Source organism: Biomphalaria glabrata, chromosome 2 (assembly GCF_947242115.1).
Source record: "Biomphalaria glabrata chromosome 2, xgBioGlab47.1, whole genome shotgun sequence".
NCBI classification, from domain to species: domain Eukaryota; kingdom Metazoa; phylum Mollusca; class Gastropoda; family Planorbidae; genus Biomphalaria; species Biomphalaria glabrata.
The window spans coordinates 37,311,314-37,328,588 of NC_074712.1; the positions used below are offsets into that span (position 1 = coordinate 37,311,314).

At 33.1% G+C, this 17,275-nt stretch overlaps 2 protein-coding genes across 3 annotated transcripts in view; one reads left to right on the forward strand and one right to left on the reverse strand.

The window, feature by feature from the left end:
* LOC106067759 (cadherin-23-like) overlaps window positions 1–13,142 on the reverse strand; it is a 39,170-nt gene extending 26,028 nt beyond the window's left edge. The window contains exons 1-18 of the mRNA XM_013227123.2: window positions 12,773–13,142; window positions 9,034–9,081; window positions 7,822–7,848; window positions 7,633–7,710; window positions 7,109–7,239; window positions 6,678–6,758; window positions 5,848–5,946; window positions 5,575–5,712; window positions 5,186–5,320; window positions 4,157–4,288; window positions 3,942–4,023; window positions 3,343–3,473; window positions 2,750–2,956; window positions 2,291–2,455; window positions 1,953–2,114; window positions 1,556–1,629; window positions 588–711; window positions 348–467 (exon numbers count right to left, since the gene is read on the reverse strand). Of these exons, the coding sequence (XP_013082577.2) occupies window positions 348–467; window positions 588–711; window positions 1,556–1,629; window positions 1,953–2,114; window positions 2,291–2,455; window positions 2,750–2,956; window positions 3,343–3,473; window positions 3,942–4,023; window positions 4,157–4,288; window positions 5,186–5,320; window positions 5,575–5,712; window positions 5,848–5,946; window positions 6,678–6,758; window positions 7,109–7,239; window positions 7,633–7,710; window positions 7,822–7,848; window positions 9,034–9,067 (1,920 nt within the window). The 5' untranslated portion in view covers window positions 9,068–9,081; window positions 12,773–13,142. The remainder of the gene's footprint in view (window positions 1–347; window positions 468–587; window positions 712–1,555; window positions 1,630–1,952; window positions 2,115–2,290; window positions 2,456–2,749; window positions 2,957–3,342; window positions 3,474–3,941; window positions 4,024–4,156; window positions 4,289–5,185; window positions 5,321–5,574; window positions 5,713–5,847; window positions 5,947–6,677; window positions 6,759–7,108; window positions 7,240–7,632; window positions 7,711–7,821; window positions 7,849–9,033; window positions 9,082–12,772) is intronic.
* A 97-nt stretch (window positions 13,143–13,239) lies between these two features.
* The window catches only part of LOC106067590 (cadherin-87A-like), a 54,944-nt gene continuing 50,908 nt past the window's right edge, over window positions 13,240–17,275 (forward strand). Inside the window, exons 1-2 of one of the 2 annotated variants that reach the window (XM_056020347.1) lie at window positions 13,249–13,394; window positions 15,922–15,993. The gene's annotated coding sequence lies outside the window, so the exon portion shown is untranslated. Of the gene's footprint in view, window positions 13,395–15,921; window positions 15,994–17,275 lie in introns of both variants that reach the window. The other variant, XM_056020346.1, reaches the window with a different exon arrangement.

Genomic DNA, 17,275 nt, shown 5'->3' on the forward strand with positions numbered 1-17,275 from the left:
ACATTGTTATTGTAAGTGTGAGTATGTATGCCTTCTGTGTGTGAATGTTGTTCATATTGGTTGGCATCTATATTGTTATTGTAAGTGTGAGTATGTATGTCTTCTGTGTGTGAATGTTGTTCATATTGGCATCTATATTGTTATTGTAATTGTAATCAAACTGAATTTCCATTTGTTTGGACCAATAAAATTATGTTCTTATCCTAAAATATTGAATTACTTTAAAATGAAAATAATAATCCATGATTTAATAATGCTATTAATTATGATTTTAATTCTGAATAATCTACTTGACCATGCACAATCCATATATTAAAAGAATTAGATATAAAAGCTAAGAAACCTACATGCACAATGACAGGAGTCTGGAATACCAGACTGCTTTCATTACATGCTGTTTGATAGTTTGGGAGGTCAAATACAGGGCCCTGGTCATTGAAGTCCAGGATATTCACAACAACTTGTGCCTGGAAAAAAAACAAAAAAACAAACAATAGCATAATTTTCAGTGCAGATTATACATGTTAGTGTTAGCAAAATCAAAATGCCTCTAAACAATGAAATTTTAAAAAAAGGTGATGCTTTACTGAGGCCGACTTTGGTGGATTTCCTTGATCAGTGGCATACACCATGAAGACATAGACTTGAGTTGATTCATAATCCAAATCACCATTCACTGACAATAAGCCTGTAACACTATCAATGGTAAACCTGAAACATGTTCAAACTACAGGTATTGACTCAATTCATTTTGTGACTACACCTTCAAAAAAAAACTAAGCAAAACTTTTTCAATCACTAGAAAGGAGTAAATTGCATGATAGACAAATTTGTCAATAAATTGAAAAAAAAAACTAAGAAAAAACAAAACGTTTAGATAACAAATTAAAAATTAGCTATTCGGTGAGGAAGTTGTGTATTAAAATGAATCACTTTATGTTAACATGTAGAAAAATTAAAAAGTAAAAGATAAATTATATTTGTAACTAATGAGAGATAAGCACATTACATAAAGCTAAAAGACAATAGCAGAGTGATAGTTATTTAGATGTGATCAACCATAACCAATGCAAGGTTCCCAGAGGCCATGGTTGAACAAAAGCATTGCAAGGCAGTGCTCTGGCCACTGGTGACTACTCTGGACATTGGCGACTACTCTAACACTTTTCCTGTAATAAATGGAGTGAAGCAACATTATTGACTGTAATGTGCACCTCAAAGTTAACAGATGTTGTCCAAGTTGAACAAACACAGCAATAGACATTTGATATCCCACAGATACTGGTCTTTTCAACACATAGACAAATTTGATTGCATTAGAGAAGCATTATTTTTCAATAACTGTATCCTAAATGCAAAACTTACACACACACACAAATAAACATTCATCAATTTTTTTAGTATTCATGCAAATAGCTTTGTAACCAAACCATTAATGGCAGTAAAATGACAACTAAAACATTCTGCTTTGGTGCAGATGTTTTGTATAAAAAAAAATTTTAAAGCAACATTCAATGAAATGTTAAGCGACTAAGAGGATACATGATTTACTTACTTTGGAATGTAAAATGACTCTCCTTCTAGTCTATAAGTAATATTACTATTACTTCCAGAATCTATATCAGTTGCCTGAAAAGAAACACAAATAAATATTTTCTAATCTGATGAACTTAACACTGTAACTCTTCAATATCATTGTCTTACAATATTAGCTTGATCATCATCAACACAACCTGCTGCCCTGTCTCTGAAGCTGATGTACTTGGTGATGCATGACATAAGTATCATTAAGTTTGTAAACAAGTTTGGGGGGGGGGGGGGGGAGAGAGGGGTATAGTTATAAAGTTCTCTTTTTTTTTTTTCAGTATTTCATTAAAATGCAACATTGTAACAAATAAAACATTTTTTTTTCACATGAAAACAAAATAAAGATACTTATACAAATGACTTACTTTGATATAAGAAAAATTGAAAGACTTCACATTTTCAGGTACACTGAAGTTATATGTATGTAGTGTGAACTCTGGGGCATTATCATTGATGTCTAGTAGATTGATGTTCACTGTAGTTGAACCAGTAAACTGTTCTATAGTATTGACTTCTTTAGCGAGCAGCTGAAAAAAAAAAAAATTCTGTAATACCAAGACCCTTTAATACTGCATTAAATTTTTAAAAATTTAAAGACATCAAATAGTTAAACTATTTAGCCAATACACCAACTGAAAAAAAGAAAACAAAATCAGACAAATTTAAAAAAAAACAACAACAAATGATCAAAATGTAGACTTACAACTACAGTCTGGCGTCGGTAGGCTGGAATGTCATAGTCCAAATAAATAGGGTTGTCTACTTTCAGATACATGCTCACGTTACCAATGAAAGTGATTTGAGGAGTTACACTGAATGCTGGGTAGGTTTGTGAAATCACTGTTACATTGTATCGCGCATTGGAAGGCTGAAATAGTAATAACAAAATATTATTTAAATATGATTATTATAATATAATCATAATATATTTATGTAAAAAATGTTGTGACCTATGAGAATCCCTATTTGTCCCAAGTCACGACAAAATTGAAAATTAGTTCAGACCTACTAGTGCTATTGTTTAAAAAACAACTTTACAACAGATACAAACAAAATATTAAATAAGTTCTAATGTTGTGGGACAAACTGCAGAACATTGATTTAAGATAAGTGGTGATCAAAAGGATAAAAGAATTAGTTAGAAATAAACTACTTAGCACACCTCATCAATATCTGTACAGGTAATATGCAACTCTGTCAGCTGTATTGTACTGACTGTATTGACTGAATTTATTTCTGGGATATTTATATTGTACACAGGAGATCCAAAAGTTGGTGCATTGTCATTGACATCTGTGACAAAGACAGTGTAGGTTGCTGTAGCAGTGGCAGTAGTCCGATTTCTTGTCACCTTGTCCAGCTCAGTCACCTGAAAAATGATGTTAGACTGTCATCTGATGTCACTTTTCAATTATTAGACTAAATATTTGTTACAGTATCAGTATTGATTTTGAGTTAGATAACAAGATAAAATAAAAATATCACTAGGATAGTTCATTAATTAAGGTTTTAGTTTAAACAATTTTTAGAACTACAAAACTAAACTTAATTTGATTTACTTATATAGAAATAATTTTAGAACCACTAAAAAAATTATGCTAATGTCATTTTAAAAAATCAACTCTTTTATTTACATATTGATTTAAATAAAGGAGTTGATCTTTTTTATGATTTCAACATAATTTTGTAAACAACTAAACAAAATGTATAGCATGGAAGACCACTAGGAAAACTATTTGCAATACTTGTAATTACCTGTGTAACAAATGTATAAGCTCCCTGTAGTGTCTCTCTGTCTAGCTGGTTGTTTACAATTAGTTGAGCTTCATAGACTCCATCAATAAAGGATGGCACAGTAGAATTCAGTCTGAAGGCACTTAATGAATCTTTTAAAGAAAAAAAAATGCCATAAAATTTAATTATAAATTTGTAAGCAGTGTTGCCACTAAATTAACCTTTCAAATGATTATTTAATTAAAACTGAATTCTTGGCTGATGGTTTCTTTACTCATATAGAGTTGAAAATCGGATGCTGAACTCCAAAAGAATAAGTCAAACATTTGAGAGTTAATGCTATATAAAAAACTGCTGGGTGTCAGATATCAGAAAAAGTAAACAAAATAAGTTTGAATTTTACAAGTCAACATTCTGGAATGAAGAAAGAGTCATACAGAGAAATGCTGGCTGGACAATATGAAAGAATTAACCAGTCTTCTGTCTACTATGGACAGCTACTGGCGAGGAAAAAAGGAGAAAATTTTAGTACGTAAGCTGACACATTACCCCTACATGCAAGTCAAGGATAAATGATGATGATGATAATATATTAATAAAATTTGTGTGAGTTTATTTACCATTAAGGATTTCAATTACAACTGGCCTTTTATCCCCTGTATCTCCATCTCTAGCAGATATGGCAAAATTAAGTGGGCTACCCTACAAACAAAAAAAAAACAATGATGAAAGTATAATAGTAATCAAATTACAAAAGTGAGAGATGCATACGCATCAAAAGATTTTATTATAAAAATAAGATGAGTCAGAATATCTAAGAGCACACATTACTTACGATGGTAGCACCTTCACTGACACTTGTAGAGGCTCCAGCATTGGTGAAAACAGGGGGCACATCCTGAGCATCTTGGACATTTATCTGAACGTTGACAGTAGTTGTGAATTGTGGCGTCACTCCAGGAGCATCCTATGAAGAAATCAACCAATTTTTTTTAAATATAAAAAATAATCATCAAGCTCATGGAACAGAAAATTCAACTAAAAAATGAAATTGCAAAATTATAAGCTATTAGGTTCCGCAAGGTTGTCATTGCCGGAAGTGGTAATGGATGTAAGCAATCCACTACCTATAAAATGCTTCCCAATGGCATGCGTCTCAAATAGCATCTGACAACCAGTCCAACTCCTGGCCTTCACATGTGTTTCAGATATTGAGTCCATGGCCTCACTAACATGAGAAGGGGCAAAGGCGAGTAACTGGCGCCTTAACCAGTAAGCTTCGGCAGGAGGGGCTTGTTCGTCATGGCTGGCTACCCACTTAGGAGAAGGAAATCTCTGAATTCAAACCTCTGTTGTCTTGCAGCTATATCCAATCACGAGAAAGGCTTCGGGAGTCAACCCTGAGGAAAAATCAGGAGCTGGGGACCCTAAGGCAGTGTGCAGCACCCAGTGCTACACTCTGGCAGAACCTGCAACGCCACTGACCCCAAATTGTATTACACTGCCATTTCTTTGGATATATCAGCAGCCTGGAGAGGGGGGAACTGATGTGTGGGCGACATCGTTCTGACCTAAGCTAATGCCCAGGCATTCATCTCATTTCCATGCAATGATCCATAGTTGCTTTGCAACTGAAGGAGGCCATAAAAAAAAAAATAAGCTGTTTATTTAATTAATATTTGGTTTTGACTTGGCAATAAAAATTAGACATCAAAACTTCTTTACAAGGAAATTATTAAGTAAACATATCATAATCAACCATTTTCTTATAATGAATATTATAGATATAATCAACTTTTTATTTCTATTTCCTTATATATACACATCTAAAAAGTAATGAACAATTTTCGCCCAAGCTACTTACAATAGCCACAAGTTTAGTTGTATACACAGGTCTGGATTCATAATCCAGTGGAGATATTAGACTGAGATTGGCAATGTACAGACCTTCTGATTCTTGCTTATAGTCAATTTTAAAGTGCACACATGTGGCTATGCTCTGTAAATAATTAGACATACAATGAAAGATGTTAAACAAGTGGCAATCCACTATCTACTAAAACTCATAATAAGCTGCTTTACTATTAAAGTAGGTAGCTGTTCTATGAAAAAATGAACAGTTGTATTTACTCTTAAAGGCATTTAGCAGAAGGTTAACTTTGAAGTAAAAAAAAAACACAAGTGATGCAATTCAATGTTTTTATTTGTAAGATCTTTAACTACTTTATGCCTTCAATGTCACAGTGTACTTACACTTTCAGGTAGACCTATGAGCTCATTAGAGAAGGGACTATTACAAATGATATACAGCTTATCAATCCTGGCATTCACTGTTCTGTCTAAATCTCTGATTCTTATTGATGGAGTCAAGACTGTATTTATTGGAGCATCCTGTAGAGAAAAAGTCATACTTATTTGTATCTAATAAATTACCAACAACTTCAGAATGAGGAAATCATCTGTAAAAGGAAAGCAAAGCTAAATAAATATAAACTAGTATAAATAAACATTTATAGCAAAGTTTACCTCAGGAATGGAAAATGAATAGCCATCTTTATTGTCGACTTCAAATTTGGGAGGATTATCATTAGCATCATCAACACTGATTTGAACACGTGTTTCAACCTAAAATCATAGTAAAAGTACAAGACAACTAAAACAGATTTACTAAATTAAATGCCTGACTTAACTATGAAAGAAAAAAAGATTGTACAACAAGTTTTCCTGTAACTTAACATCTTTTTAAATGTTTATTTACTAGTCAAGTCTTTTAGAATATTCAATCAAGTATCAGAATTCAGAACCAAAGTGTTAATATTCTAATATTCCTTCTGAAATAAAGATTCTTACATCCTAGCCCAATGCTTCAGCAGGAAAACAAGGGATGAAAGTTTATAGATTTCAAACTAGGGACCATTGTGATGACAGTATAAAGCACACAATACTTAAATCAAATGAGGAAAGAAATGATATCTTCTCTATTATGCTAGCTTAGGCTTAGGTATTTCGAATGCCATTTGTGCATAGGGTGGCAAGCTCTCTCCTCAGGGATTGGTAAATAAAATTATCTTTATGTTTGATATTAGTTGGGGAAAAGTAAAGGCGGTTGGTCATTGTGCTGGCCACATAACTTTTTAACCATGGGGCACAGAAACAAATGACCTTTACATTGTCTACTTAGAGAGGTCTGAAAGTGGAACTTCACCTTTTTATGTTTCTGTAGCAATTGAGGTTTTACAGAGTGGAGAAGCTAGCCCCACTCCGAACCCTCCTACTTTGCCATTCTGGATCTTTGTATACATTTATCCCTAGCAGTGTTTTATTATCCCCCATAAAACATAAAAGAATGAGTGTACCGGTATATGCAGTTGATATCCTGTAGTACTGTTAACATCAACACATGTAAATGTCAAATCATAGCCAAAGGTATCCTTTGCCTACAAACAAAGAGATGAATGAACATTTTTAAGTATGCAGAAACATTTTTAACAAATAATTTAAAAGCTAAGTAAGAACCAGATTTCTATTTGACATCCATATATGAAGAGCAACAAAAATGTAGCTTTTTAAAAAAAATAATTAATCATCACCTGCAAAATCCAAATATTAGAATCAGTTTTAAAAGAGAATGATTTGATTAAACAATTCTAAATAATAATGTCAGAGTAAAATTCTGCTTAAGAAGGACGAAAAAAGTTAGTACCCAGCAAAAAGTGATATAACCATGTCACAGAAAATGTATAATTCAATAAGTGAAACATTAGTCTACTACAAGTTCTAATTGTACCTCAAAATCCAAGGCAACAGCAAGCTTAACCTCACCAGTGTAAGAAACTGTAACTGCTTTACCAGACTTTAAATAATAATTTATAGGGTCTCCATCAGGATCAATACATTGTAAATCTGCCAGTTTTGTGCCTGAGATAATTTTAAATATACAGGCTTCAAATCTACGATTTGATTTGAACAAAGATTCTAAGTAAATATATTAATAGTAAAAATGTAAAACAAAAGCAAACACATAATTGTAATTGTCAATCTTAGTTATTTATTTGTGCTTTGGGTTGTTTTGCTGACAACTAAGATTTTTATAATCCATCCTTTTTTTATTTATAGACTGCACAAGGAAAAAACTTGTCTACTTTTGAAGAAAATTACATTTGAGAAAAAAAACTTTTCTAAAAGAAGAATTACTAATGATTATCACTTTGTAAAATCTAAAAATAATAATGTTTTATACAATAGTGATTTATAAAACATTTGCATATTGTCAAAAGAAATAGCGCTGTATCTTCTGGATGTAGTACTTACCAACTGGGGTAGCTTCACTAACACCTTGGAAAAATATGTTTACTGAGGCTATATTCCAGGTTGGAGGCTGGTTTTCAGCTATAGAGAAAACAAACTTAAAAATTACAAATACAGTAAACATTTAAGAAGTCATACACAAAGCTTATTTAATATTAGCATCTAAAATACAATTTTCAAAATCATTCTTACCTTTAACAAAAGTTGCTAAACAGACAGCTGAAAAAAAAAGGAAGCAATGTTACCCTATGTTTATGCAGTCAATATTAAAAAAAAAAAGTATTAAAGGATTCCAAATTAAAAATATAGTTTTGATAGCATAACAAATAAAAACATTTGAAAGGGAAGCTGACATGAAATGGTAGCTCTTTGAAACAACAAATTCTTTTGTTTATAGTACTTCTTTCAACTTTAGACAAAAAATATTTTTATCTTTAGAAATAACTCAATAATTTTAAGTATAACAAAGGTTGTGAGTTAATTCAACACCAACATACAAATGTCTGAAATCCAATCCAACTGTCTAGAGTTTGTTGAGAACAAATGCTATATTAATTACTAGGATACTTATAACAGACAATGCAGATCTGAACATGGTAGACATTGGTCAAGATGGTGAACTGAACGTATGTGACGATTTACTGAAAAATAACCTGAAGATGTTTAAAGAAATTGTATTAGAAGGCACCCACAGAGAGCTAGATGGAACCTCTCTGGCTGAGTATATTGTTTCTATAGTCTGTTCTTCAGCTTCGATACTTTGTCTGGTTCTGACCTTGATGACCTATGTGCTGTTTAGTGAACTGAGAACAGAGGCGGGTCTGAATAACATGTTTTCAGTAGTAGTCTTCTCTTGGCTCAAGTTTGTCTAATCATTACCTCCCATATGTAAGTAAAAACAGTTAGACGCAAAAAAAAATCATTCATTCCAAAAGTCGTTTCTTTTCTCTTTACCAGTTTTATTATTGACTTGCCAAATATGACCCCTGGTCTGCTGGCCTTAGTTTGTGTATCACTAACCTAGCAACATATTACATTACATAGCTAACATAAAATGCTGTATAAATAGGTCTACTCGATTTGTTACAAGTTTCATTCTTCAATAGAGATAAATTTATGTTGGGTTGTTTTTTGTTTTCTTATTTTAGGGCCTACCGGTTATGGGACATTAAACATTCATGCCAAATATGATCAAGATTTGTCAAACAGTTTTGATTTCTGTGCGGGACATACATACATACATCTTACTTTGTACTATATATATTAGATATCTTATTCCACCAAGTGATTTTTAAAAAATAGTTTTTACATCAGCTTAGACGTTTTCTTTATAAATGTAAACAAAAATTAATAATAATAACAACAGAAGAAAATCCTGACACACACCAAAATATGTCAGATTACCTGCTAAACTTAACAGCAATTTAATAAAATCCATTGATCTGGATATTTCTGGAAGAAGAAGAAAAAATTAAGTTATAAACAATGGCTCATGAAACATCTATTTCATTTGTATAAAAAAAATCTTGTTTCTTTTACTCATACATACAATTTATGACTAGGTGACAGATTTAGCTATAGTATTAACAACTTTTATATGAAACAAATATATAAAGAAAAAAAAAATTCTCCCAGTGAAACAATCATCAGCTTTAAATCTAATGTATTTTTTTATTTAAAAAAAAGTAAATACTTATTACAATTACAATAGACCAGTTAAAGATTGGGAAATAGTTCTATGTCAGGTTGTGAGGGGGGGGGACAGAGAAACACATCTCAGCTTCAGATAAATCTTGAATGACGATTCTCAGAATTTAACTTCAGAACCTTAGTTCAACAGCCAAGGATGGCTGCCTCTTATGCGCTTAAGACTTGATGGTCCCAGGTTTGAAACATGGCCACTCAGCATGCTACAGTTAAGTTAAAAGGAACATCTGAAAAAACATCCTACAAACAAACAAAACAAGTTGTTATGCCACTCAGAGACTAAAATCCAAAATGCCTAAAAAAAAACAATGCTTATCAAAAACTGCAAGGCAAATTTGCTATTGAACATTTTAATATCTTTAGAAGAGTTATTTTTATGGGATTATGACAACCTGATCCTATCAACTGGTTCCCCTGACAGTTCTAGTTCACTGACAATTATTATTGTATGAATCTCTTATTTTAGTCAATAAAAAATAGTGACAATAACATTATGACAAAAAAAAAAAGATATCTAAACTTTGAAAAATGAGCAGCAAGATCTACATAAAACTGGAGAAGATCTATAATGAAGTGTCAAAGATAAAGCTGCTGAAATAGCGCAATCTTGGGTTGTTGATCCTGTTTTTGTTCCACTCAATTGTGGAAAGTTAAAAAATAATCTGATGAGCCTACTGATGAGCCTACCAATGACTAGTGTGAAGAGAATATTCTAGATGCAGAGAAGACTTTCAAAATCAACAATTTAGGTCGTGACGTCAGAAACAGTTATTAAGAGAATAGGAAATACTTATTTAGGATATTAAAGCATTAGGGGATGTTTTGTGATACTGTTTGTATCCAAAAATAGTGCATGTATATAACATTAAATACTGCAGACATTTTAATTTCTCTAACGTACCCCCTTGAAAGTCAAGAAAACACTATATTTCTTTACTAACTTTCATTAAAGAAATTAATTTTTCAAAAGTTGCATTTATGTTACAACACTATAAATGACCTATAACTCTTTCGTGTAGAAATAACTATAGCTCTGAAACTGGTTCCAACTTGATCACTACACGTTTTCCTATTCAAATCCAATTAGATGTTGTTTATTTACAAAATTAATGATGTTAATTGGTCCCTCCCAGCTACTTGTTTTTATTGATTTATCGAACTGTTAAACAATGAATTGCAAATCATAAGATGCTGTCTTTACCGAAACTGAACAGTATTTGAAACCAAAAATGTTATGTTAAGAATTTGCATGGCAATTGGTATCATATTGTTACGTCTCTCCTACTATCCAGGCTCTCTTCAAACTGCACCACACGACACAACGAACTTAAAGAACCTCACAACTCAGGGCTCCAAAGTAACAGTAGCAATTTAATTTCAAATACATTACAACACTGTACAGTTGGCAACAATATTACAATAACTGTCAAAAAAAACTAGCCTTGCTCCACCTGACTTCACACACCATGCTGGTTCTCGCCTCGTACTGGTCACATTGCGAGGTAACGTGAAGTGAAGTGATTCTGACACACTCGCTCTTATATAGTGTCTCTACTGCCCTCGAACCTTCTTGACCACTCCAGTTGATCACTTTCGCAGTGACTTGTGTGCGTAATATTTACGACACTGGTCCTTGCCAAACTGGCGTGTACTGTCACTGGTCACAGTTGACAGCTCGTCCTGCGCTGGACTGTGGCGATTTGGGTAGGCTAAAAACACACAGCACTACCCCCATCTGTGTCACCACCAGGTTTACAACAATATAGATGCCAGGAAGGCTTCCAAAGTATTGAGTAACAAATCCTGGTTAATGAGATTGTGCAGTTGAAGGTAACAAGAAAATCTACTATTGAGCCCCCCCCCCCCCATTCAGGCACAGGGCCTGGGGTGGTTGTCCCACTTGCCACCCCCTAGAGCCACTATTGCCTATCATATAACGGTATAAGTATAATAAAGTATTTGATCTAACTTATTATAAAGTAGATATAGATCTAGATTCAATATAATAATGAATATTGAAATTAATTACTCCTTACACTAAGACTAGTTACACTACAGCTACAAAATACATGTAGATCTAATATTGAGCTATCTTTTTTTTTCTGTGTATTATCTATAGACTAGATCGAGACATCATAATTCAAATAATTCAATTAATTATATTCTCAGTCTGATTATTGATCATAATAATCTATATACATAATTCTCTTCATGGCTCAACCACTCATGACACCACCAAGAAGTCATGGAACAACCAGAGTTACCCCATATAACTTTAGCGGGGAAAAAAAGAGAGTCGAGGAGGGGGAGAACAAGTAATCTACTCTGTATTCACCTGTCACTAAATAGCAGGGCCGGACTTAACCATTGTGGGGCCCTATGCAAAACAGATTTCATGGGGCCAAGTTTGGGTAAGGATATGAATAATAAGTGAAAATTAAGAGTTTGTATTAGAAAAGAAATTCGTCTTTGCATTTTATTCATTCTTTACTATGTACAAAATTACTTTACGAGCCTTGCATGTAGCGAAGTCATAAAGTATATCATAAAAATTCTGTTTCCTACATAGATCACGTTCAATAGCAAGAATTACCAAATGTTTCAATCTATCTACGAGAATTGTTGACCTCAAGTAATTCTTCATTAGTTTGAAGCGTGAGAAGCTTCTTTCACCAGATTCCACAATGCCATTTTAGTTTATTGCGCTTAGGATTGGCATTTTCCATACTGAATGACACCCCAAAATGACAATTTTTGTCTATATATTTCAGGAGATTTTTATGAGTTTTCAAAAGATTTTAATAATTTCCGGAGATTTCCAGGACTTTTGCAGTGGCCCAAGGCCGGCCCTGCAAAATAGCGGCGTATGCGACGCCATGGGTCGACTAGTAATTTATTGAATAGATATAAATAGAGTCTAGATCTAGAAATAATATTGACATTATGAATGATTATCTTTACTTTATGATTATCATTATTGATGATTTACTCATTTAGATATCCTAGTCTAGATCGAGAGGTAGAGACAATGTCACTATAGTGACTATATCAATAGACAAATGAATATTCATATTAGTATTAGAGTAGAATAGTAAGATGATCATGATCTAATGATTAATCTAGAGATTCTAGATGAGTATATCATGATCTATATCTACTATCTACATCTAGATAGTAGATCTAATTGATCTAGTCAATGATAATATGATACTGTATATCATCATATGATATATCACCAGTATATGTCTGAGTGTATAGACTAAGACTCTAATTATAATAATAATAAATCTGATTCTGTTGTTTATTAAATTAATAGATCTAGATCTAGATTTAAATAATAAATCAATAAAAAAATATCATTATAAATTAAAATGATTATTAGATCTATTATTTAAAAATATTTGATAATGATAACGCAAATTAAATTTCAACTTACATGTGTATTTTTGAATAAATATGGATCTACTAGATCTTTATAAATCATGCCATTAAAACCTGTAGGCTGTACTCCTATCAACAAGCACACCCTTGTTCCAGTATAGATTCTCTGTACACACTTTACTTTTAGTTAATTCATTATTACCGGTTTGACAAGTCCAAAAATAGATCACAACATTTAAAGAAATCCATCATTTTAACTAGGGATGCTTGTTAAAAATACGAAATAAATAATAAACGAAATTTTAAAAATTAAATATTAGTATTAGATCAATAGATCTACTTTGAAAAAAATTATTTAGTCTAAAAGTATTAAAGATTTAACTAGATATATGAGGCCTCAATTAATGAAAATAAACTAGTACTTTGAACCCTATAACACGGGTCTTAGAGAAAAAAAAAGCCAATGGCGATTCTCATAAAAGCCGCCCAACCGGTTTTTCTTCCCTACCCTACATACGTTACTGTAAATAGATACCTCGATTTAGTCTCGTTTGATTGTAGTTCTTGTTTAGCTGCACGTTATAGAATAATTGTGTTTAGAAATATGGGTGTGTAATTTAATTGTAAGAAACAGTTGGTTTGCTCTAAGATCAGGACTAGTTTATGGTATGACTATGGTAAGCGTTTTATTATCTATCTCACATATAGTATGATACAGACAGAAATTATGAAGGAATTAGAATAAAAAGAATATAGATCTTAATAATATTTAGATTCTTGAATCTAGATAAATTCTATAGGCTTTTATATGTAGGTCTATAAATTACATCAATAATATTATTAATCGCTTAATGATAAGTTAATGTGTAGACCCCTATAATAAGAAGCACTGTATAGGTACGTATGTAGTCCTGCAGGCTACTACATTATTTCGGAAAATGTGTTCGATTAGTCCCGCCCTAATACATTGCAAATCACGACGTGCTCCTTTATAAAAGAATATTATAAAATATTTCCACACTTTCAAAGGGTCATCTACCTTACAAACTTTTTTTGTTTTTAACATTTTAGACTATTTAATGTATTCAAGTGATGTATTTGATCATAGGAGCACATAATATGCCTTCAAAAAAATATTTTAAAATGAAATTCAACATATTCTCACTGTCAACAACACAACAGACAATAAAATTAACATTAAATGACAGCCCTAAATATCTTGGAGTCACCTATGACCCGAGATTAACCTAGAAAAACCAAACAGATAAAACACAGAGTAAAGGCATCCAGAGACTATCTCTTATGAAAAAAATTAGCTGGCTCAGATTGGGGAGCTAATCACAACATCCTGAAAAAGACATATACCAGTTACGTAAGACCTGTTCTAGAATATGATGCCACAGCATGGAGCTCAACCAACCTAAGATAAATAGACAAGGTTCAAAATATTGGTCTAAGCCCTAAGGATAATGACAGGAGCAATCAAAACAACACCCATAAGAGCTATGGAGAATTCGCTGCCCTGATCTCTCTGGATGAAAGAAGAGAAATAAAAATCCTTTCCCAATTCACTAAATTGGAAACCTTGGAGAGGCACCCACTCAAAACAAAAATCCACAAAACTGGCACTAAAAACCGTCTCAAAAGGGCCAATATCATACAGGAATCTCTAAAGCTAAAAAAAGAACACCATTTTGAAAAAATAACTCTGGAATCCACGATACGTCATAATGATTCTCCACCTTGGGACGAAAGCTCTCTTCCTAATATAAGAGACCATATTGAAAACATAACAAAAAATCTGATTACAATCCAACCGAGCTCAAGGAAATAGTGAACTTTTTTCTACAAACTCATTATCCTAGCAATCAGTGGATCAGAGTTTACACGGATGACTCATCCCATAAAGCCACCACAAATGGAGGAGCTGGAAAACTCATCGAATGGCCAGATGGATAAAAACTAGAAAAAATCCATTGCAACTGGAGAGCTCTCTGACAACCACAGAGCAGAAAGGGAAGTACTAGCATTAGCTGCTACCATGCTAGCAAATCATCCAAGTACCCCATACAGTCACTGTCTTTCTAACCGATGCAAAAACAACCTTCCAAAGCTTGGAAAACTCTGATTCCTCTTATATAAAAAGTCTCAGGACAGCACTTACAAAGCTCAACAACAACGGCAACAAAAAATGTTATTCAATGGATACCAGCTCATATACAACTAGAAGGAAATGAGAAGGCTGACACACTCGCCAAGAGTGAGAGAACAAACTCACAATTAAACTCTGCACTCTATCCAGAAGAAATAAAGAAACTAATGGACCTCTTTCACCAATCGTAAACAAACAACATTTAGCCACGTGGTGCTTTAACTCTTCTATATAATTTACGATCTCATGTTTAATTCATTATGGTTGTCACGTGACAGTTTTATTCCATTGTTTTATCAATAAGATCACGTGACTAAATGTTGTTTGTTTACGATTGGTGAATGAGGTCCATTGTAAATAAAATAAATGAGAAATGGTCAAGCTCTCATCCACATCACAAGAAAGATGATGCTTATCATAAGCTATCCCGGCAAGATCAACATCTAATCTTTCGACTCAGGACCGGACACAATAGAATGCGAAAACAGTGAAATCTGCCCATGTGGAGTGTCACCAGAGAATGCCGACCATGTCCTCCAAAACTGCTCTCTTTACCAAGAGGCCCGTACAAGACATTGGCCCTAAAACACCCCAATAGAAAGAAAACTATATGGAGAGCTCCCTGATTTGGAAACCACTGCGCAGTTCATCTCATGTATTGGTCTAGTCATCTGAATGCCCCAATATAAAAAGGACAACGAAGAAAAAGAAGAAGAAGAAAATAATATTATAAAATATTTCCACACTTTAATACAAGTCTTAGTGGTATCAATGCGGCTCTTTCACTGTCCCTTTCGATCCTATTGGGTACCGTCCCACCGGGCATTTGCCCGAAAGCCCATATATAGCCAGTCCCGACAGTCCGTCCTTCATGCTTACCAAACAGCAGACCTACAACGACCCGTGAGTCATGTCTATTCACTGGCCCACTACTAATAGTCTATTCGGCGACCTTTCTATACAGGAATAGCATTTCTAATAGGCCTACTAAGGGTGTTTTAGTAAGCAAATGAAAAACAGATATCTTTTTTTTTATCTCTGTTTATTTGTAGGAGAGTATTCTATAACACTATTACATAAGATCTGAGCGAAGTGGTCGTCTCCTTTCCATTAGAACTAAAACAGTAAGTTTTCTTCATCCCACTGTCGGTCAGAGTGTTACAAGATCATCTGTCATCACCGAGAAGTTCATAGAAGTCTGATTCATAAAGCGCTGGTTATGAATGTGTATGTGTTTCGTGTGTGTATGTTGTTCGTATTTGCATCTATAATGTTATTGTTACAGTACAAGTTACAATTTTATACTCATTTCTTCCCGCCTTACAATTCCATCATTGATCCATATACAATTTGACCTGACTTAGACCACGTGATTTTATTAATTATTTCTCTCTTCACCAGCTGATCAGCTAGTTGTTTATATCATTTTTTTCCTCCAGGGTAAAACTTTACATCGCAGGACCCTTATGAAGAATGTTACGCAAGTGGCAGCACCGCGCTGTCTATCGCTACGGTAATCAGGTCACAAGGTCACTACCGGCTAGACGGTGTCGGTAGTATCATGTAGGCCTAATAGTTCGTGATAGATCTAGTCATTCGCTAATGATATGAAAACTCTGGATCTATATTATGTAATAAAAAAAATATTTAAAAGGCTATAAAAAATAAATAATGAGAATGAATTAATCTTTATTTTTTTAATTTGTTTTTTTTTTGTTTGTGTCACAAATGTATGGTACCGTTATCCTATATATGTACGGGTTATAGGCCTATATTTATATATTTTTGCTGACACTATTTTTTTTTCATTTGTAATGTTTTACAGACCTAAATTATTATTTTTTAATTTATTGATTTAATGTAATTTTACTTTAAAATTAAAGTAAACCATAGTCTATGAAGTAAACCAATCATATTGGGTTTCGTATATGTGCAACATATTCTTTATTTTATTTTCAAATTAAATTAAACTGAATGGGTTTCCTTATAAGTACAGATATTTATCTGAAATCCACGCATTTTCAATAACAGTAGCTAGATGGGTATACCGCTAGATGTTTATGAAGAGTAGTGTGTAGCCTAGCATATGCTCGCCCCTCCTCCTTTCACATTCTGGACTTGGAACCAGACAACGGAGGAGTTACCGGCATTTTAACTAAAATGTAACTGTTTGTTTTTTTTTATATATTTAAAGCCGGTAGAGGAGACATATGCTATACAATACAAAGGCTCAGTGCTGATGTAAATGAAATAAGTTGCAGTTGCATTTAAACCGTATAAACGAATATAGATATAAAAAAAAGAGATGAAAGCTAAGCCTAAACTAGAAGATGTTCAAATATAAGAATATTTGTGATTCAGTTCTAACGTGTGGCTCTCAAGCATAAAATTTAAGAAAGTAGGCCT